Genomic DNA, 18,043 nt, shown 5'->3' with positions numbered 1-18,043 from the left:
CGCAGCAGCTTCCTTTGGGGGCGGGGGGACGGGGAGGGGAGGAAGCCAGGCCCGCCCCGCGCATGCAACGGACGCGACTCCCCGCAAGGAGAAAGCTAGCAAACCAGGCAAGAAGCGCCTGGCGCTGGGGAAGAATGATAACAGTAGGATTACGATGCACAGTTTGCAGGGAGGCCTTGGTGGTTTCACCGCCCCCCCCCCGCCAAATATCCAATAGAGCCCAAGTTCTGTATGCTAGCTTTCTCCTTGCAGAGAGTTGAGGATAGAAGCTGGACCTCGACCATCCGGAGTCTTCTAAAACGGGCGCATGCACTGCACTGGATCCTCCTAAACTGGCTTTTTATGATAATAAAAATAATGAACTTCAATTTAAAAATGATACACTATGAGATCTTCACTTGCAGTTCTATAACTTTCTTAATGTGTTAACACGAATAGAAGTTACAAATATTGCAGCTTTTGTATAAGGGATTACTAAATGAAGGGAATGTAAATGAAATCAATTTTGGAATGCAGGAACAAAGTAAATAATCCATCAATTCTAGCACGAGGGGGGCCACCTAAATTTTATAATTTGGTATTTGAATGATTTGTATTAGGAATTGTATTATAATTTGGCATTGTTATAATGAGGCTATTATTGTAATTGAAAACTAATAAAAATTATTTTAAAAGCAATTTAAAATTCAGGATTAGGAACAGTTAAAACATATTACATTCACAAGAATACTGTGGTTCCTGAAAGAATGAAACACCATTCAAAGAAATATTCCAGAACGTTTCCTATGTGTGGTGGATAGAAGAGCCTTTTACCAACTGCTGCGGGTTCAACAGCAACAGCCATTCCTAGACCAAGAGACCCTTCCCACAGTAGTTCATGCTTTGGCTACTTCAAGACTGGATTACTGCAATGCGCTCTATGAGGGGCTTCCCTTGCATTCGATCTGGAAACTGCAGTTCACACAGAATGCTGCAGCACGATTGCTGACAGGAGAGAGGCCTTGTCAGCATAGGAAACCTATGCTCAGAGTCCTGCACTGATTTGCTACTGGGCCAAGTTCAAGGTATTACTCTTACAGGTGCCACATAATACCTGTTCTGCACTTGAAATAACTAGATCTCTTTGTGTGGCAGCATCTGCACTTTGGAACTCTCTGCCTCTTTTTAACTTATCAAAAGCCTCAAATCGTTTAAGAGCACAATTCAAGGAGTTGGTGCTGACCTTTATAGCCCTAAACGGCCTCAGCCCTGTATACCTACAAGAGCATCTTCACCCCCATTGCGGTTCCCTTACTGTGAGACATGAAGCTACAGGGAACCAGCCAGAGGGCCTTCTTGGTAGTGGCTCCTGCCCTGTGGAATGCACTCCCATCTATGTAACACATATAAACAACGATTTGACTTTTGGAAGACATCTGAAGGCAGCCCTGTTCAGGAAAGCTTTTAATGGTTGGTGTTTTACTGTGTGTTTTAATATTTTTGTTGTAAGCTGCCCAGAGTGGCTGGGGGAACCCAGTCAGATGGGTGGCATATAAAACAACAACAATTCCTTATGGATAATTTTATTTCTTTTTTGTAAACGGCTTTGAGGTGATCAGCTCAGCTCAGAAGAATCTTTTCTTTGCATCAGCCACTAGCCATAGCAATAAAATAAAATGTGCTGAAGATAAGATAAACTTAACTATACAAAATACATTTTGGAGGTTTGCATTAATAATAAAATAATAGATCTTATTCTAAATGTCCCCTCTAAAATCTTTGCGGTTTTTGCTGTCATCTGGCCTTTGAGGGTGTGTGTGTGTGCGTGTGTGTTTGCAATCAAGCGGTGTATAAATTTTATGATTGAAATAAGATAACATGCGCGCCCTGTATGCAAAATAAAAGCAGATGAAAGGAGTTTTATCCTGCTCTTCAGCTGACGGTGTGGAGGTGCACAGAAATAAGAAATTTAAAAAAAAAAAAACCCTCTCTGCTGCCGCTTGGCTCTGGGTCTGTGGGGCTCGCCTTCCTCCCCTCTCCGGAGCGGTGGGCCGCAGCGTTCGCGGCTGCGCTGCGCCCGGATTGCGCACCCGTGCGCCGGTCCCTGGCTCTCTCTCGTGGGCTCCGGGGCTTCCTCCGTGCCCGGCGGGGGCGGTGTGAGGAGCGCGCGGGCTCCGGCAGGGCGTGGGGCGCCGCTCCTGCCGCCGGAGGCAGACGAGGAAGCGGAAGCGCCGCTGCAACATCAGCAAAGCAGCAGCAAGAGGAGGAGGAGGAGGAGGAAGACGAGGAGGAATCGGCCAGGGACGCGCCGCCCCCGGGAGTGAGTAAGGACGGAACCCCCCCGCCCCCCCGCCGCACAACACACACAAGCAACACCCCACCCCGGGGAGACGGGGAAGAGCAGCAGGACTGACACCCCACCCCACCCCACCCCCCATTCGGACGCAGCAGGATCCCCCAAGAGAGGGCGCCGCGCCCTGCGCAAGGCTGGGGTAGGTTGCGCCCTGCGCGCCCCTCGCCGGCCAGGCCAGCGGGTCATTTGCGCGCCCCCCACCTCCGGCACACAGAGATCTCTCCTCTCCCCCACCAGCCCTTCTGGCACAGAGAGCAACGACGCCCCTCCGCCTCTGCCCTCCGTGGCCAGAGAAAGGGGGAGAGAGGGTGGGCAGCGGGGGCACTGGCCACCCAGGAGTAGAGGTGATCGTGTGTTTTTCTTGCCCACCTCCCGGCAGGGGAAAGGCGGAAGCTCAGGAGCAGAACACCTGCTTGGCATGCAGAAGGTCCCAGGTTCAACCCCGCCACATTTCCAGGTAGGGCTGGGGGAGATTTCCGGCCTGAAACCCGGCAGATCTGCTGCCAGTCAGTGTAGGCAGCGCTGAGCTAGGCAGACCAACGATCTGAGCCCTATAAGGCATCAGTCAGTTTTTGTTAGGGGGAAGGGCTGGTGGTTCTGTGGCAAGAGCACCTGCTTGGTATGCAGAAGGTCCCGGATTCAATCACAGGCATCTGGAGGTGGGGTTGGGAGGGATCCAGAAAGCCTGAGAAACTGCTGCCCTGATGCTGAGCAAGATGGACCAGTGGTTGGTACATGTCGGCTCCCTATTTCCTTATGTTCAGGACATGAGACCAGAAATCTCATTTGAGGGGAAGGGCTGTAGCTTGATGGTGTAGCATCTGCTTGGTATGTAGAAGTTTCCAGGCTCAATTTCCAGCATCCCCAGGTGGGGCTGGGAAATAACATGGAAATAACCCCTGAGAATTGTGTAAACAATGTCCAAGGAACCAGATTGACTCTTGGTCCCATTCAGGCCCTATGTGCACAAAAACATTTAAAGCTTTACACAGTCACGGCATGACCCCTATTGCCTTCCAGAGCTACAACCCCCACAGTTCCCTGGGAAGAATGATTGACAGTCAAACTCTGTCAAATGATTGACAGAGAAATTGTAGCTCGGGGGACGGGGGATGGGATCTCTCACTAAAACTTGGTACCCTTAACAAACTACAGCTCCCAGAATTCTTTGGGGTTATTCAAAGTAGTGTGATACAGCTTTAAATGTGCAATATAGATGGGGCATCAGCAAAAAGCAGATTCCAAGGCTGAGGAAGAACTGTAGCTCAGTGGCAGAGCAAAGGATCACAGGATCATAGAATCAGAAGGGACCCTGAGGGTCATCTAGTCCAACCCCCTACAATGCAGGAATCTCAGCTTGATAATGCATCCATCCTCTGCTTAAAAACTTCCGAGGAAGGAGAGTCCACTGCCTTCTGAGAGAGTCTGTTTCACTGTCTGACTCTAACATCAGTTTTTCCTGATGTTTTGTCGGAATCTCCTTTATTGTCATTAGAATCCATTGGTTTGTGTCCTACTTTCCAGAGCAGGAGAAAGCAAGCTAGCTCCATTTTCCATGTGACAGCACTTGAGATAGTTGAAGATGGCCCTCATATCTTCTCTTTCCCAGGCTAAACATACCCAACTCCCTCAGCTGTTCCTCACAAGTCTTGGTTTCCAGACCTTTGATCATCTTAGTTGCCCTGCTCTGCAGGTAGGGCTGGAAAGACGCCCTGTAAGTCAGCTGCAGAAGTACATAAGAGGATCTCGCTGGAGCTGGCCAATGAGCCCACCAGCTGCCTGTGGGAAACGTTCAAGCCGTTTCCTGCAAGTGGCATTCAGGAGCATTGCTGCCTCCAAACATGCAAGCAGAGCATAGCTAGCAGGCTTTGATAGCCGTCTCCTCCATGAATTTGCCCAATCCTTTTTGAAGGCCATCCTAGTTGGTAGCCATCACTGAGCAAGTTCCATAGTTTACCTGTGGGAGCAAGGACTTTACAGTGGTATCTTGGGTTACATACGCTTCAGGTTACAGACTCGGCTAACCCAGAAATAGTGCTTCAGGTTAAGAACTTTGCTTCAGGATGAGAACAGAAATTGTGCTCTGGTGGTGCGGCGGCAGCAGTAGGCCCCATTAGCTAAAGTGGTGCTTCAGGTTAAGAACAGTTTCAGGTTAAGTACGGACCTCCAGAACGAATGAAGTACTTAACCCGAGGTACCACTGTATTTTATCTGTCCTGAATCTTCCAACATTCACCTTCATTGGATAGCCATGAATTCCAGAGTCACGAGAGGTGGAGAAAAACTTTTCTCTATCCGTTTTCTTCTTGCCACGCATGTTTTATTTTAATAAACTATCATGTCACCTCTCAGCTCTCCTTTCCTCGAAACCTAAAGGTCCCAAGCGCTGCAACATAAGGGAATCTCTCTCTACCTCCTTGATCGTTTTGGTTCCCAACCTTTTCCAGCTCTGCAATACCCCTTTTTTGAGGTGAGGTCTCAGGTTCAGTCGCCAGCATCTCCAGGTAGACTTGGAAAGTCTCCCTTCCTGAAACATCGGAGAACCTCTCCAGTCCATGTGGTGGCACTTTGGCCCGTCTGCTGGGGAGAGGTTGCTGCAGCTCAAAGAGGTTTTGTGGGGTTACTTTAAATCTAAACTTTGTATCGTTCTGCTATAGGCAAGCTAAATTTCATTCAAAGAATCTCAAGACCAGATATAACTTATGCTTTTCACTTTCTGGCAAAATTTGTGGAAAAGCCCACTACGCAATGTTTCTCTGCTCTTAAGAGAGTGGTAATGTACCTTAAACATACCAAACATTATAGGTTGCAGTTTACATCCAGTATTGACAAAAGTTTTGAAATTTACTGCGATGCATCTCATGCAGTGGAACAAAATAATTGCAGGGGTGTGTCTGGTATGGTGTTTTGTTATAACGGTTGTCCTTTTGAATGGAAGTCCCAGACACAGACCATTATTTGTCTCTCCACAACAGAGAGTGAATTATGTGCATGCGTTCAGGCCACTCGTGATGTAGAATGGTATCTGCAAGTATTTGCAGACCTACAGATGCAAGTTACACTACCAGTAAAAGTTTACCTTGATTCCCAGAGCGGACTTGCTATCCTGTGTTCAGAGACCAATACGCAGCGCACTAGAGTCTTAAGGTTACGTTTACAGTTTGTAAAGAAACTAATTGCTGACGAAATGATTGTATTTGAATATGTTCCAGGTGACAATCAAATTGCGGACATTTTTACAAAAGCACTTCCGAAGGTTACACATGAAAGACATGTACAAAATATGCTTTATGTTTTTGTTCCACAATGATGAACCGCAGGGGAAATGTTGAATGGTTACTTTAAATGTAAAGGTTCATCATTGTTCCACTCGATGTGTATGTCTTTAAGGGGCCAGAGCAAAATAACGAGACCCAGCTTTACAGCTGTGAAACATAGCAGGTGCTGCTGAGTTGTATTGATTAAGCTGTGTCAGCATTTGGGTGTAGTATATAAGGAGCAGCACCTAGCTCTCCCATTACCCTGGGGGATGGGTTGGTGGTTGGGTCATGTTTGTTTGTTGATGTATTTAGTGTAAATGGAGTTTTTGTTTTTGTAATTAAAACCTTGTTTAAGTTATTTTTGAGTCCCTTTTTAATGCATGGTCTCCCCAGCAAGCTCTCTGCAGCGCTACCGTACTGCAAATAGCCAACATGCTGGGGAGAGGTTGCTGCAGCTCAAAGAGGTTTTTTGGGGTTTTCCCTTCCAGGAATCAACATGCAATATGGCAGCTGCAATGGAGACTGAGCAGCCAGGGCTCGAAATCTTTGAAACGGCCGAGCACAGGGAGAATGTGGCGCCTGGGGAGAAGGCCAAGCTGGAACCGTACTATGTGGAGAGGTATTCCTGGAGCCACCTGAAGAAGCTGCTGAATGACACCAGGAAGGACCATGGCTGCCTGATGGCCAAGGCACCCCATGACTTCACCTTTGTGAAGAGGACGGATGCAGAGAGCCCCCACTCGGACAGGGTCTATTACCTGGGTACGTTTTGACAGTTCCCAACGCAGCATGGAGGATTTCCACTGTGTTTAGTGTTGTTTTCAAAGAATCTCAGCTAAGCAACGTGTATGAACCAGGGATCCTGGTTTGCAACAAACCATGGTTAGATTGGTGGTGGTGTAGTAGTTAAGAGCGGTACACCAGAATGGTGTAGTGGTTAAGAGCGGTAGTCTCGTAATCTGGGGAACCGGGTTCGTGTCTCCGCTCTTCCACATGCAGCTGCTGGGTGACCTTGGGCCAGTCACACTTCTTTGAAGTCTCTCAGCCTCACTCACCTCAGAGTGTTTGTTGTTGGGGAGGAAGGGAAAGGAGAATGTTGGCCGCTTTGAGACTCCTTAAAGGGAGTGAAAGGCGGGATATCAAATCCAAAGTCGTCTTCTTCCAGGCAACCCAGCTTTAAACCATGGGTTATAAAGCTGGTATGTGTAACCCTTAAAAGTGAAAATAAACTCATCAGACATCCTCCTGCGAGGAGGAGAGGGGACCTATGCTGGGTTCACAGAGCAGTAAGCCATGGTTTAGTTCAAACCGAGCCTGTCTGTCTCTAAATACATCGGGGTGGTGGAAATAATGCCATGTGAAGATTCTGGAGTAGATTCACCCTCACTTTAAGCCAGGAAGGCTCATGTTATATTCTTATTTCCTTAAGAATTTGGGAAATGTTCAGATTTGTTTAAATTGAATTGGTTACGAGCCGAATCAGCTACTTGTTCTTAACTTTATTAGCTGAATAGTGAATTGTTAAAATAATACTGACCGAAAATAAAAATAAAAAGGCATCGAAAAGGGTTTATTTTATAAATCATGGTAGTTTGGGGTTTTAAACCTCCCAACAGGATTTGGTTTTTCTCTTGCTTGGTATTCTGCTAATGCAAAAATAAATAAATTGCAAACTGTGTTTTGTTTTTTAATACTCAGCAATGTCCGGTGAGAACAGAGAAAATACGCTTTTCTATTCTGAAGTTCCCAAAAACATAAACAAGGCTGCGATTCTTTTGCTCAGCTGGAAGCCACTCTTGGATCTTTTTCACGTAGGTGACTAGCCTGAATCTTACACATTTCATCCCCTCCCTTTCTCCTTTTCCAGTGGACAGTCTTCCAGGTAATGACACGCCCTGTTTGAGAGACTGGCAGCTGTCAAAGATGAAAACCCATTAGCAAAGGGAATCTTAGCAGCTCTAATGTTTGTTCCAGCTCTCCTTCTGCCTAGCTACACTCGTTGCCAATTAAAAATTCAAAGCATTTTCCATTTCTAATATTTTTTGCTTGTATGCTTTTGGTGAACCGCCCTTTGTTGAGACAGCTCCTTCTTCCATTTACCTAAAAAGCATTTAATACAGATTGCCTCGGCCTGGTTGCTGCAGTTTTCTTAAGGAAAAAGGCATGGCAGAGGTCTTTGGGCACAATTCAGCAAGTGTTTGTTTATTATGGGAGATGTCCACTGTTACTCGTACTCAAGAGTAAACCCACAGAAATTGTTGGGACTTCCATTGGTTTCAGTGGGTCTGCTCTTTAGCTGAATATCAACATATTTATATTTAATCTGCTTAATATATATTTTTTAAATATACAAAGTAGAAACCCTAAAGTGAAACTAAATGCATCCTGTCAATATTGCAGTTTTAAAAATCGAGAATAAAAATACAGTGGTACCTCGCAAGACGAAATTAATTCGTTCTGCGAGTTTTTTCATCTTGCGATTTTTTCGTCTTGCGAAGCACGGACTTTGGAAAAGCTTCAAAAATCACCAAAGTCTTCAAAAACTTCAAAAAAGGCTACCACACCGCGTGCTATGAGTTGCTCCTCGAAGTCAAGTCACAACTGCACCCCCTGAATGCACGGTTTTAAGAAAAAGGAAACAAACTTGCAAGACAAAGGAAACAAACTTGCAAGACATTTTTGTCTTGCGAAGCAAGCCCATAGGGAAATTCGTCTTGCGAAGCAACTAAAAAAACGAAAAACTCTTTCGTCTTGCGAGTTTTTCGTCTTAAGAGGCATTCGTCTTGCGAGGTACCACTGTATTGAGTAGTGCATTCTAAAAATCAGTGCCCCTATATAGGTGTCTAAAACAGGTCAGTTGACTCCTCTCCAGTTGCATGGGGGGGAAATATGATCATTGTGATGTAAACCCCCTTTGGAATCCATGGGACTTCATTCCTCATACTGTGAGTATACAGAAGCAAGCCATAGACATAGGAAATACCACATTTGTTTTCCTGATTATAATGTTAGTGCTTCTGTCTTGTTTCCTAATGTTCCATTTGCATTGCAGTACCTTTTGTTCTGTGGAACTGTGTTTTTTGACCAATAATACTGGCATGTCATGCTACATTTCATACCATTGGGCCCAACAACAAATGTCATTGGACAATGACATTTTGACCCTTCCTGCACATGCGTGCTTGATTCCCCCATTAAAAAGGCAGGAAGGAACTGTTTGGTGGTATACCGTCCCAGGTTTTGTCACTTTACTCTTGCAATTACCTGGGTTAAGGGGGCTGCAAATGGATTATTTTTCTGGAATCAAGTAACATGGAAACGAGTGCTAAAATGCACTATACAGTGGTAACTCGGGTTAAGTACTTAATTCGTTCCGGAGGTCCATTCTTAACCATTAGCACTTTAGCTAATGAGGCCTTCCGCTGCTGCCATGCTGCCGGAGCACGATTTCTGTTCTCATCCTGAAGCAAAGTTCTTAACCCGAGGTAATATTTCTGGGTTAGCAGAGTCTGTAATCTGAAGCATATGTAACCTGAAGTGTATGTAACCCGAGGTACCACTGTATTCCATTTGTTTTTCATAAGTGGCGTTTACGGTGTGTGAAGCCTCAAATGTAAGAAAGAAATGAATGGAATGAGAAACACTGGTAAAGTGGAAGAAGCTATTGCGTGAATGCAGCTTTAGTTGGATGCCATGGGATTAAACCCCACATAAGTAAACACAGGATTGTGACCTTAAGGAGGTTGCAACTGAGCCCCACTGCTTTCTGTGTCACACACATCTTGCTCCTGTGCATGTCTGAAATTTTAAAAATACACGAGTCTTTAATGGTTGTGCAGTATTTTATCCAGTTCTGGGTTACCTTATCGATTTGTAATATTTGTATTTTCCCCTCCCCTCCTTTTGTAAGTGCTTTGGGAATTCCAGCTGGGGTTGGGTGGTGATAGGGAGGATATAGTAAACAATACAAATATATAAATGCTTAGAATTAATTCAGCAGATGTTATCCTCACGTAATTCTGCATAGGATTGCAGCCATAATCATAAATTAACTTTTGCTGAATCGTACTTTGGATTTTCTTTGACAATGTAAAACAAAAAAACCTCAGTGGCAGTCAAAAAACACCCTAACAACAAAAGGAAACACAGGCTGTGGGTTGTAGTTTTCTCCCTCTTGCTTTCTCCCGGTCAGGCCAGCCTCGATTATGGGATGTACTCTCGGGAGGAGGAGCTGCTGCGGGAAAGGAAGCGGATTGGGACGGTTGGTATCGCCTCTTACGATTATCACCAAGAAAGTGGCACCTTCCTGTTCCAAGCCGGAAGTGGGATTTACCACGTGAAAGATGGAGGTCCCCACGGGTTCACGGTAATAAAAGACGGCAAGCTAGACTTTTGTGAACTGCTCTGTGCCCTGGGTTTTAGGTACAGCGCCCTTTGGAGGGAGGAGCCTAAAGGGAAAGTGCAGCCTGACCTCAGTGCTGGAAGTGGGTTACAATTATTTGCTAGTCGTCCAAACTTCCGGGGTTGATATTTATTTATTTATGCGTTTATGCGTTTATGCGTTTATGCGTTTATGCGTTTATGCGTATATGTTGTCAATTCATACAGTATAGCATGGTGGGGGACAACAAAAAATAAAATAGCTGAAACATAAACCCCACAATAAAATATACAATACAATATGCTATAACATGCAAAACACCATGAAAACTAAGGGGTGGAAATGTCATCAAAATGATAAAAAAATGTAGACAGTTGCATAGGCCTATCTACATTGAAAAACGTCTCTAAGAGACAACTGAAAATCAAAAGTGTGTGTGACAGTTGCTAGAAACGGCAGGGGAGAATGCTCTTGTGCTCAGATCCTGCTTGGAGAGTGGGAGCAGGTGGCGCCGTGGTCTAAACCACTGAGCCTCTTGGGCTTGCCGATCAGAAGGTTGGCAGTTCGAGTCTGCGCAATGAGGTGAGCTCCCGTTGCTCTGTCCCAACTCCTGCCAACCTAACAGCTTGAAGGCATACCAGCGCGAGTAGATAAATAGGTACCTCTGCAGCAGGAAGCTAAACGGCATTTCTGTGCACTCTGACACTTGTCACAGTGTCCCGTTGCACCAGAAGCGGTTTAGTCCTGCTGGCCACTTGACCCAGAAAGCTGTCTGTGGACAAACGCCAGCTCCCTCGGCCTGAAAGCAAGATGAGTCGCCTTTGACTGGACTTAACCGTCCAGGGGTCCTTTACCTTTACCTACTTGGAGGTTTCACGTGGAGGCACCTAGCTGGCCAATGTGAGAACAGGATAATGGGCTAGAGGGGCTCCCTTTGGCCTGATCCTGCAGGCTCTTCTGAGGCTCTTAGGTGCTTGCCACATTCTTGTTGGAAGTGTGTTCCACAATGTGTAACCAGAGATGCCTGACTGCTAGTGGAGGCCAGTTGGGCCTCTGTAACATGGGGGACAATTAGCCATGTGGTGCTGATCCTCCCCACCAACTGAGATCTTCTGGAGGAGTTTTCCTTCAGTCTCCTCTCTCATAGCACTGGAACTCTGGACCATCCAATGAAGCTGAGTATCAGAAGATTCTTGACTGGCAAAAGGAAGGAATTCTTCACACTGCATGGTGTGGGATTCACTCCTAGAAGAGGTTGTGCCTCTACTTCATTGGATGACCCATTGACTTCTAATATTCTTTATTTGAAAGTAGCACGCACTATTCTAAATGAACAAATGCTGCTTTTAATTGCTGTCTGCAGCATGGCTTATTTGTGTGATTTTCTTATTGTGTGATTTTCTTATTGTGGCCTCTTTCGGTGAAGGAAGGGCGAGTTATACGCATTTGAAATAAATGAATAATGAAATAATATTGCGAGAGAAGGTGAGAAACATCTCCCGGTCCATTTGATGCCCCTCCCTTTACTCTCCATTTTCCCTACGCTAATAAAGTCCGTAAGGCGATTCACTCTCGCTGACTCTCACTGCATCCCAGACACTTTCTGCAAAAATTCCTTGAGCCCCATGGGAAGGATTCACTAGTTCAAAAGGGCTGTTCTCCAGCGTCTTTCTCTCCCGCGGTCATTTTTTTGCAGAAACAACCCTTGCAGCCCAATTTGGTAGAGACAAGCTGTCCAAACATACGGATGGATCCCAAGCTCTGCCCAGCAGATCCAAACTGGATTGCTTTTATCCATAGCAACGACATCTGGATCTCCAATCTAGCAACCAAAGAAGAACGGAGGTTGACATTTGTACACAAAGGTATGGTTACCTTAAGCATGGGACAAAAGCAGAAGAAAGTTGAGGGCAGCACGAGTGGGGCAGTGTGAGGAGGCAAAAGTGGCTTGGGAGTTACACATGAGCCAACTGGGTGACGCATTCCTCACGGGCAAGGATGCCCCAACAGAGTAGGAGGGCCATCTGTCTCTGGCATGGGGTCTGTAGAGAATGTGCCCACTTCAGTTTGCAGAACTGGCACTGTTACAGGTGCCACATAATACTAATTCTGCAGTTGGGAGAAATGGATCTTTTAGTGTAGTGGCACCCACACTTTGGAATTCCCTGCTTGTTGACTTCAGGAAGGTGCCTTTGCTGAACTCCTTTCAGCATCTGCTTGCAACATGTTTATTTAGGCAAGCCAGTCCATGCATACAGATGTTGACGTGTTTTAATCCAGTGGCAGACAAATAAAATTTGGCTGCCACCATCCCACTCTCTTAAAAGAGAAGCAGAGTTGCTTCAAAGAGTGCTTTTGCAAAGCACAAGTCCTTTGCCAAAGCCCTCTTTGAAGCAGCCACTCATGCTCTTTTAAATATTGGTGCAGTTGGCAGGGGGCTTGTCTGTCAACCTACTCTGTCAGTCAGGTGCTTAAAGGAGAAGGTCGGCTGTTTCAAAGAGTGCTTTTGCAAAGAATGTTAAGACAACTCCCCTTGCTCCTGCTTGAGCCTCTGCAGTCCCCTTTTAAACCTCCGACATTAGAAGTTTAAAGCAGGATGGTGGAGACTTGCAAAGTTATCCAATGAATTTTGATAGGTCCACTCATCATATCTGGCCCGCAAAGCTGACCATCTTAAGGGCCTGGTCCAGAGAGCCAGAGGGGTTCTCCATCCCCCCCGTGGGGTGGAGTCCTTGCCATTCCAGCTACAATAATGGACATTTTATGAGTCACAATGCATGCTTCAAGCTTTCCATGGGCATTCTTCTCTCTGAAAAATAATGTTTCTTGGCATTGCCTGCATAGAATTTGCCAACATTGAAGAGGACCCCAAGTCTGCTGGGGTTGCTACCTTTGTGCTACAGGAAGAGTTTGACAGATACTCCGGCTACTGGTGGTGTCCCGATTCAGAGATGAGTAAGTATGCAGATTAGCATTAACCCTTTTCACTGCTGCATAACACTGTTGACTCGTGGTCTCCTAAGACCCCTAGATCCTTTTCACATGCCAGATGTCCCACATCTTATATTTGTGCAGCTGGTTATACCTGCCAATGCAGAACCTTGCATTTGTTCCAATTGAAATTCATTTTGCATCCATCTTTCTGGTAGCTGTAGGTGGAGGCAAAATCCTTAGAATTCTGTATGAAGAGAATGACGAGTCGGAGGTGGAGATAATTCATGTCACATCCCCCATGTTGGAGACAAGGAGGACAGATTCCTTTCGGTACCCCAAAACCGGTGAGATAGATTGTGCTATGGCTCAAATGGGGGCGGTTTAATCCTAGTGAAAGCCACTAGGAGTTCCTTTCCATTTCAGTGTGAAATTTATTTGCTTTGGGTTACAGTATATCCAACAAAGTGCTAGACCCGCTCACTTTTATGGGTCTGTGTTAGCAACGTCCGTTAATTTCAACAGGCCTACTCTGAGTAGGACTAGCATTGGGTTCACTCCTGGATTACTATTTCACTTAAAAAGTACAGTCATACCTCGGGATAAATACGCTTCAGAATAAGTATTTTCGGGTTGCGCTCCGCGGCGACCCAGAAGTAACGGAGCGCGTTACTTCCAGGTTTCGCCGCTCACGCATGCGCAGACGGTCAAAATGACATCACACGCATGTGGTGAAATGCGACACGTGCAGACGCGTAGTCGCGGCTAACGTTCTGTTCAGAACCAATCCCATTCGCATCCCGAGGTACCACTGTGGTACCTCAGGTTAAGTACTTAATGCGTTCCAGGGGTCCGTACTTAACCTGAAACTGTTCTTAACCTGAAGCTAATGGGGCCTCCTGCTGCCGCCGCGCCGCCAGAGCACGATTTCTGTTCTCATCCTGAAGCAAAGTTCTTAACCTGAAGCACTATTTCTGGGTTAGCGGAGTCTGTAACCTGAAGCGTATGTAACCTGAAGCGTATGTAACCTGAGGTACCACTGTATTTCCAAATCACTTCAAGATTTTTAAATGTTCCATCTTTACAAGGTGTTGGAAGCAAATAATTGAAAAGCCATTTCCTTGTGTAGGGGCAGCAGCAGAAAATGCCCTGAAATGCCTAGGACACTGCCCTGAAATAATTCTGCCATTCCTTAGTGACCATTGACTGCTGTCTTTTCTTTTTTAGGTACCGCTAACCCCAAAGTAACTTTCAAGCTGTCTGAAATAACTATCAATGCTGAGGGCAGAGTAAGTCTGATGTTCTGTTTCGCCTCATTTGAATCAGTTTGGTGACTTGTCTAGCCTGGTGGCAAATGGGGCAACTGCTGGAAAGCAAAAGGGGCAAGAAACATGAGGCACCCCTTCAGACAAAGGTGGCTAGCCATTCCCGTTCCAAGGGCCACATTGGCTTGTTTCAAATCCTCTGGGGGCCACATGCCCAAATGGCAGTTGGGGGAGGCAAAGGTTTGGATTCTTGCACTGGAAAACGGGAGGTATATTTCACATGGTTTGCATTATAGCCATTTTAAAATCTTTTAAAACTAGTGTAGTGTTCTGGTTAGAGTGTCGGACTAAGGAGCTGGGGGAAACCAGGGTTCAAATTCTCACTCAGCCATGAAGCAGACCTTGAGCCTCTCAGCCCATCCTGTCTCCCAGGGTTGTTGTTGGGACTAATTGAGAAGGGGGCAAACACTGTATGCCCCCTTGTGCTCCTGGAGGAGGGGGATATCAGTGCAGCAAAATGAATAAATGAATGAATAAATAAATGATCATTGTGAATTGGTAGGATTAATGCCTATGTATTGCGGGGACACAGGTGGCGTTGTGGTCTAAACCACTGAGCCTCTTGGGCTTGCCGATCAGAAGGTCGGCAGTTCGAATTCCCATGACGGAGTGAGCTCCCGTTGCTCTGTCCCAGCTCCTGCCAACCTAGCAGTTCGAAAACACACCAGTGCAAGTAGATAAATAGGTACCGCTGCAGCGGGAAGGTAAACCATGTTTCCGTGTGCTCTGGCTTGCTTCCGTCCTGGTGTTCCATTGTGCCAGAAGCGGTTTAGTCATGCTGGCCACATGACCCAGAAAGCTGTCTGTGGACAAACGCCAGCTCCCTCGGCCTGAAAGCGAGATGAGCGTCACAACCCCATAGTGGCCTTTGACTGGATGTAACTGTCCAGGGGTCCTTTACCTTTACCTTTTATTTTGGGGTTAATTTATTTAAGATGCATATTAACTGAAACAAGTCCATTAATGTGCAAACCATGCATTAATGAATTACAATCACAGTAATTAGTGAAATTAGTAGCTTATATTTTTATTTTATGTATTAAATGCGTATGCCACCCATCCTCCCAGAGGAGCCTGGAGGGTAGCAAACAACAATGGAGAAAACAATTTTTAAAAATTTATTTAAGACCTCTTAAAAGCAGTCCTAGAGCACACTTTGGGAGAGCTTTTTTGAATGGTACTTCCCTCACCTCTCTTGGCAGATTTCCGATGTGGTTGACAAGGAACTCGTCCAGCCCTTCGAGATCTTGTTTGAAGGCGTGGAGTATATCACTCGAGCAGGATGGACCCGAGAGGGGAAATAGTGCGTGTTTTTATGGTTTCCTGCATTTCTCCAGCAGCTCTTGGCTGGAACTGGACTGTTCTGAGCAGGAGGCAAACTCCTTGTGTTGGAGGGCTTTGTTATTATTGGGTGTGGCGTAATGGTTAGAGGATCAGCCCAGGACGTGGGATCCCAGGGTTCGAATCCCCGCTTGGCCGTGAAGCTCACTGTGACCTTGGGCCAGTTATTTTCTCTCACCTTAACCTACCTTGCAGGGTTGTTATGAAGATAAAATGGGGAGTGGAGAACCATGTATGCCACCTTGATCTCCTTGGAGGAAAGAAGGTGGTCAACAGATATAATAAACCCTTGGAGGTTCTTAAGCAGAGGTTGGATGGCCACCTATCATGGATGCTTTAGTTGTGATTCCTGCATTGCAGGGGGTTGGACTAGATGACGCTCGGGGTACCTTCCAACTCTACAATGCTTTGATTCTATGAAATAAATAAATGTTATTTTTTATTACGGTACATACGACTTAGTGCCAACATATGCTTCTTTTTTTACTTTTTATTTATTTTAATAATAATAATATTTAAAATACATTATTTATTTAATGATGATGATGATGATAATAATAAATAGTAATAATATTAAATAAAAATGTGCACCCTGAGACCACTCCATTGTAACTATCCAACCTCTCAAAATTTCAACACCTCTTGCGATGCTTTGATTCCTTTCCATTAACATGCTTCTAAGCAGTTTGCTATATTGCTTTTGAGACCCGATTGAGGGGCATTGCAAAATAAATAACAATAACATTTATAATACAACATATTTGTGATTGATATGATATGAAATCAGCCTTCTTCATTTGTTCCAAATGGCCCTTGCATAGTCTATAGCTGTTTTTTTTTGTTGAGCTCAGTGTCCAAATCTCTTCCTTGGATAATGATGATGATGATGATTATTATACCCCGCCCATCTGGCTGGGTTTCCTGGCTCCCAACAGAATATTAGTAACAATAAAAAAGTGATAAAACATCAAACATTAAAATCTTCCTGATACAGGGTTGCCTTCAGAAGTCTTTTAAAAGTTGTGTAGTTCTTTATCTTCTGGACATCTGATGGGAGGGCCTTCCATTACCAAGAAGGCCCTCTGCCTGGTTCCCTGTAACTTGGCTTCTCACAGTGAGGAAACTGCCAGAAGGCCCTCGGCGCTGGACCTCAGTGTCTGGGCTGAAAGATAGAGGTGGAAATGCTCCTTCAGGTATACTGGGCTGAGGCCGTTTAGGGCTTTAAAGCTCAGCACCAACACTTGGAACTGTGCTCAGAAACGTGGAAGCAAGCCCCACTGGCATCCACAGGGACTTGGGTTCGGATCTCTCCAGCTGGGGTTGTGGGAGCTGGGGTGTCTACTGCAGTGCTCAGCCATAGCTCTTGCCATGTTCCGAAGCTCTCCCCCTTCCATCCACAGTGCTTGGGCCATCTTGCTTGATCGCTCTCAAACGCGGCTTCAAATTGTGCTCCTTCCCCCCGCTTTATTTATCCCCGTGGAAGAGGACGCCATGGAGAGGCAGAAGCTGATCGACGCAGTGCCCGACTCTGTCACGCCGCTGATTGTTTATGAGGAAACAACAGACATCTGGATAAATGTAAGAATGTTATCCCCTTGAGCGAAGTCCTGCTAGCAGCCCCTGGACCCAGGAGCGGGGAGGCTTTTTAGACCAAGAGCCACATTTAGCCACCTGGGTGACAGTCCAGGGGCCGCATGCTAGTGGTGGGTGGAGCAAGAGGCAAAAGTGGGCGGAGCAACAGGTGTGGCTCTTGCCTTTGTGCAACAGACTTAAGTTCAGGCCACACCCACGTCAGAGGCTTCGCCTCTGACCCACTTAATCATGTGATTTTCTATCCAGGCAAGCAAGAAGCATTGCCACAGTCCAAGGAAACATTCAAGCCAGATACAATCAGGGCTGATGAGGGGCGTAGCTTAGTGAAGGGGCGGATCCTACAGGAAGTCCTCAGGGCCGGATAGAGAGGCCTGAAGGGCCTCGTTCAGTCCCTGGGTCTGAGGTTCTTCAGCCACGCCCTAGTGTCATGTCATAGTTTATTGACAAGATTATAACTGCGTGGAGGGAAAGTGTCAGCTACAGAATCTCAACAACTATTGCAGCTTCTAAATGAAAGTGCGTGGTCAGTTTGCCTGCCCTACAGGAAATAGCTCACACAGGCTCCAGGGGATGGTAGGTGCTGATTGTGTCCTCGGTAAGAAATGACTGGACAGGCAGGGGAATTTTGGAAGGAAGGCACCTCAAAGGTGATGGAGACAGAAGATTGAGTTGTTCAGGGTACGCTGATTTTGCTAGTGACCATATTTTCAGGTAACACTAAACTGTGGTCCGTAGCACTGCGCTGGCCAGCCTTAATGCTTTATGTCCAGGAGGAAGACTTTGACAGAGCTTAGTTTCAGTTTTAAAGAATCCCAGCTTAGCTTTAATTGCTTGTACTAGGGATCCTGGTTTAAAACAAACAGATAAGTCTCACAGCAAG

General features: G+C 45.9%; 1 protein-coding gene and 1 long non-coding RNA gene across 4 annotated transcripts in view; one reads left to right on the top strand and one right to left on the bottom strand.

The window, feature by feature from the left end:
- Window positions 1-2,135: 2,135 nt before the first annotated feature.
- DPP8 (dipeptidyl peptidase 8) overlaps window positions 2,136-18,043 on the top strand; it is a 28,731-nt gene continuing 12,823 nt past the window's right edge. Inside the window, exons 1-11 of one of the 3 annotated variants that reach the window (XM_081838841.1) lie at window positions 2,212-2,299; window positions 2,712-2,789; window positions 6,081-6,354; window positions 7,291-7,403; window positions 9,785-9,958; window positions 11,670-11,838; window positions 12,818-12,928; window positions 13,123-13,251; window positions 14,132-14,193; window positions 15,432-15,532; window positions 16,971-17,148. In XM_081838841.1, the coding sequence (XP_081694967.1) occupies window positions 2,751-2,789; window positions 6,081-6,354; window positions 7,291-7,403; window positions 9,785-9,958; window positions 11,670-11,838; window positions 12,818-12,928; window positions 13,123-13,251; window positions 14,132-14,193; window positions 15,432-15,532; window positions 16,971-17,148 (1,350 nt within the window). In that variant the 5' untranslated portion in view covers window positions 2,212-2,299; window positions 2,712-2,750. Of the gene's footprint in view, window positions 2,304-2,711; window positions 2,790-6,080; window positions 6,355-7,290; window positions 7,404-9,784; window positions 9,959-11,669; window positions 11,839-12,817; window positions 12,929-13,122; window positions 13,252-14,131; window positions 14,194-15,431; window positions 15,533-16,970; window positions 17,149-18,043 lie in introns of all 3 variants that reach the window. The other 2 variants (XM_081838842.1, XM_081838843.1) reach the window with 2 other exon arrangements.
- LOC309329018 lies at window positions 10,167-11,663 on the bottom strand. The gene is made up of 2 exons (XR_014151021.1): window positions 11,517-11,663; window positions 10,167-11,293 (listed from the first exon to the last, which is right to left on the bottom strand). It is a non-coding gene; the product is annotated as an uncharacterized lncRNA (long non-coding RNA).

This window comes from Podarcis erhardii, assembly GCF_964252035.2.
Source record: "Podarcis erhardii genome assembly, chromosome: 14".
Lineage (NCBI taxonomy): Eukaryota > Metazoa > Chordata > Lepidosauria > Squamata > Lacertidae > Podarcis > Podarcis erhardii.
This window is presented reverse-complemented; position numbering and strand designations above follow the sequence as displayed.